The following is a 4,131-nucleotide window of genomic DNA, read 5'->3' as shown; positions in this document are numbered from 1 at the left end:
TCATATTACATGTCCACTCTACACTATTACAATTCTCTTTACTCTTTTAGGTACTCTGTTGATCTTCCCTCTACACTGTACACTGAACCTGCAAAACTGGGATTAAGGGAGTGGGATGAGCTCTATAGCCCAGTGAGTAGAACAGAAAAACAAGTCATTAAAATATGATTTCATGGAAGGCGTCATAACACAGACAAACCACATCAAAAGTAAACCTGTCACCACATAGTCCCAGTAACTCTGTGCCAGGGCGTAGAATCGAGCACCACACGTGAAACCGAAAGCCATGCATGTTCGGCGGCCGAACCTCAACTTCGGCGGCCGAACCTGGCTTTTCTGCCTTGGTTCATTTCACTCAAAAACTCATTTCCTTATGCGTTAAAACTATGAAACATACCAAAACATTTGAGAAAAACATAAATCTATCCCGTCTAAAGACTTTCGGCAACCGGAACTTCATCGAAAAGTAGAATTCCAATGCCGGACTCTAGCCGGGTATTACAGAATCACTAAGGGAATATGTAGCCCGTTTTAACACGGAAGCCCTGCAAATCCCCGAGCTGGATGAAAGCAGAGCTGTAGTAGCCATGCAAAAAGGGACGACCTCCCCGGAGTTCTTCGGCTCATTGAGCAGGAAACCGCCTACCTCGCTGGAGGAACTGATGAAGAGGGCAGAAAAGTATATAAGGCAGGATGATGCCTTGATGACGAGCAGATTCGCCAAAGAAGCAGCTGATAGGGGAAAAGCCCCAGAAGAAAGGAGGCCGGAAAGGCACGAGAAAAAGCAGAGCAAAAGGCCTGAGACCTACAGACAACCCTGGGACCGAAGGTACCAGAGACCATTCCCCCCTCGGGTTCCAGAACAAAGACCATTCCCCCCTCGAGTTCCAGAGATCCTGACCCCACTCAACGCCTCCAGAGCCGAAGTGCTCATGGCAGTCCAAAACAAGGAATTCCTCCAATGGCCAAAACCCATGAGGGCTGAAGCAAGCCAGAGAGACCCTAACAAATATTGTCAGTATCATCGTACACACGGCCATGACACCAACAATTGCTATCAGCTGATCAGTGAAATCAAAAGGCTGATAAAAAGGGGGCATCTCAGGAATTTTGTGAAAAAACCAGAGGGGGAAAGGCCTCAGCAGAACCTCGCAGCAGAGAGACCTAGGAGGACGGGAGCAGGACCAGTGAATGATGGCTCCAGTGGAACCATCAATATGATTGTCAGAGGGACTGGAGGTCGGATGAGCAGGAGAGAAAGGAAAAGAGGCCGAGGCGGGGAAGGTAGCAGTGCCGAGGTCATGCAAGTAACAGAACATTCTCCAATGATCATCTCTTTCTCCCCAGAAGACGCTCGGGGCATTCAGATGCCGCACGATGATGCCCTTATTATCGAAGCCGTTATCCACAACTACCGAGTCAGGAAGGTCCTCGTTGATAATGGAAGCAAGGTGAACCTATTGCCGTACAGGGTCTTCCAACAAATGAAAATACCTGAAGAGCAGAAGGTCTGGGATCAGGCCCTGGTGAAGGGGATCGGAGGAGTCCCAGTGCTTGTGGAGGGAAAGGTGAAACTAGCTCTAACCCTCGGGGAAGCTCCTCTGGCACGAACTCACTACGCGGTGTTCCTGATAGTGAAACTTCCCCTGAACTACAATGCCATATTGGGAAGGCCGGTTTTATACGATTTCGAGGTGGTGACCAGTATCAGATACCTGGCCATGAATTTCCCAACAGAAGCGGGAGTGGAAACTGTCAGAGGAAGTCAGGAAGAGGCGAGAGCAGTATACCTGGCCACGACATCAGAGCCGAGCTCGGCAGGGGAAAAGTTTGACCCAGAAGTCCTAGAAGTCTGAGACGAGAAGAAAGAAGCTAGAACGGAGCCAGTGGGAGAGCTGGAAACCTTCCTCTTATCGGAGGCAAAGGCGGATAAGGTCTTCAGTCTCAATGCTGGCTTGACTGAAGAGCAGAAAGCTGAAGCCATGGCTCTGATCCGAGGTCATGCATCAAGCTTCGCTTGGAAATCATCTGACATGCCTGGAATAGACCCAGAGGTGATGACTCACAAGTTGAACGTCCTCCCAGAAGCCAAGCCGGTAAAATAGAAGAAGAGGGTGGTGGGAAGAGAGAAGCAGCAGGCCACTAGGGAGGAGGTGCAAAAGCTGGAGGAGGCTGGGTTTATTAGGGAAGTAATGTATCCACAATGGTTAGCGAATTTTGTACCAATGAAAAAAGCCAATGGCAAGTATAGGATGTGTATAGATTTTACTGACCTGAACCAGGCATGTCCTAAAGATTGTTACTCCCTCCCCGATATTAATAAAATGGTCGACTCTACGGCCGGTTTTGATTACATGTCGTCTCTGGATGCAATGTCTGGCTACCACCAAATCCCAATAGACAGGTCAGATGAGGAGAAGACCTCGTTCATAACAGAAGATGTGACCTATTGTTATAAGGCTATGCCTTTTGGGCTAAAGAATGCCGGTGCAACATACCAGAGACTAATGAATAAAATTTTCAAAGAGCAGATCGGTAGGAATGTCGAAGTGTACGTGGACGACATGGTTGTAAAAAGCCCAACTTTCTAGCAACACTTGATAGATCTGAGGGAGGTGTTTGAGGTGCTACAGCGATACAGAATGAGGCTGAATCCGGCAAAATGTGCTTTTCTTCATCAGGGGAGGAAAATTCCTGGGATACATGGTGAGTGGGAAGGGCATCAAACCCAACCCAGAGAAGGTGGAGGCCATCTTGAAAATGCCCGAACCGACCTGCGTCAGGGACGTCCAAAGGCTTACTAGAAGGGTGGTAGCGCTCAATCGTTTCATGTCGAGATCGGCAGAAAAATGCTTACCGTTCTTCAGAAAGTTGAGAAAAGTTTCTAACTTCGAATGGACTGAGGATTGTCAAGAAGCTTTCAAAGAGCTCAAAGCCTATCTCAGTTCTTCACATGTGCTTAGTAGTCCGTTGGAAGGGGAAGAGCTCTTAATCTACTTATCAGCCTCAAAACAAGCTGTCAGCGCCGTACTAGTGAGAGTGGAAGAAGGAGAGCAAAAACTGGTTTTCTATGTCAGCAAGGTACTCAAAGATGCTGAGACAAGATATCTGAACATTGAAAAAATAGCATATGCCCTGTTGCTAGCGGTCAGAAAATTCAGGATTTATCTAGAGAGCCATCAAGGGGTAGTGATAACAGACCAGCCGTTAAAGAAAATTCTGCACATACCAGAAACTTCAGGTCGGATGATTGCATGGTCCATCGAGATTAGCCCTTACTGCTTAGAATACCGACCTCGCACCACCATAAAATCTCAAGCTCTCGCTGACTTTATAGCGAAGTGCTCTTTCAATGAAAAACAAGCAGAGGAGGGTGAGACATCCTTGGAGACGCTAGAAGGCGAGAGCGAGAGGCAGCCCCCACGAGAGTTCAGCTGGAAGTTGTATGTGGATGGGGCGTCCGGAGTTAGGGGCAGTGGTGCGGGGATAGTGCTGAAGGGCCCTGAAGGGTTCAAAGTCTGTTATGCTCTACGCCTAGAATTTGGTGCTACTAACAATGTAGCAGAGTATGAAGCCCTAATAAATGGGATGATGATCACGATGGAAGTAGGGGCAACTGACCTCGAGATAAATAGTGACTCCCAATTAGTAATCAGTCAAATAACAGGGGTATATCAGGCAAGGGACCCAATCATGCATAATTACTTGGCGAGGGTAAAGACAATAGAGGCCGAGTTAAGAGGCCAGGAGATCATAATAAAATACCAAAGAATTCCTCGGGAAGAAAATGAAGAGGCAGATTTACACAGCCGACTGTCTGAAGAAGAATTGGAACAACTCCCAGATGAGGTATACATACAACATGTCAGCACTCCCGCCTTTAGCAAAGGAAACACTGTAATGGAGGTAGAAGAAAGACAGAACTGGATGACCCCATACCTCGACTATTTGGAAAGGGAAAAGCTCCCCGAAGACAAGGCTGAGGCAAGGAAAATTGCAGCTAGGGCCGCCAATTACCAAGCAGTGGGAGGAACTTTATACCGAAGAGGGAAGTCCAATCCGTGGCTCCGGTGTGTAAGCCCGGAGGAAGCTGTGAGGGTGATGGAGGAGATACACCAAGGAGTATGCGGA

At 47.9% G+C, this 4,131-nt stretch overlaps 1 protein-coding gene across 1 annotated transcript; it reads left to right on the top strand.

Moving 5' to 3' along the window:
• Positions 1-587: 587 nt before the first annotated feature.
• Positions 588-1,856, top strand: LOC110606223. The gene has a single exon (XM_021744978.2). It carries the CDS (start codon positions 588-590, stop codon positions 1,854-1,856), a length of 1,269 nt encoding a protein of 422 aa, XP_021600670.2.
• The last annotated feature ends 2,275 nt before the right edge of the window (positions 1,857-4,131 follow it).

Source organism: Manihot esculenta, chromosome 18 (genome assembly GCF_001659605.2).
Source record: "Manihot esculenta cultivar AM560-2 chromosome 18, M.esculenta_v8, whole genome shotgun sequence".
NCBI classification, from domain to species: Eukaryota; Viridiplantae; Streptophyta; class Magnoliopsida; order Malpighiales; family Euphorbiaceae; genus Manihot; species Manihot esculenta.
This window is presented reverse-complemented; position numbering and strand designations above follow the sequence as displayed.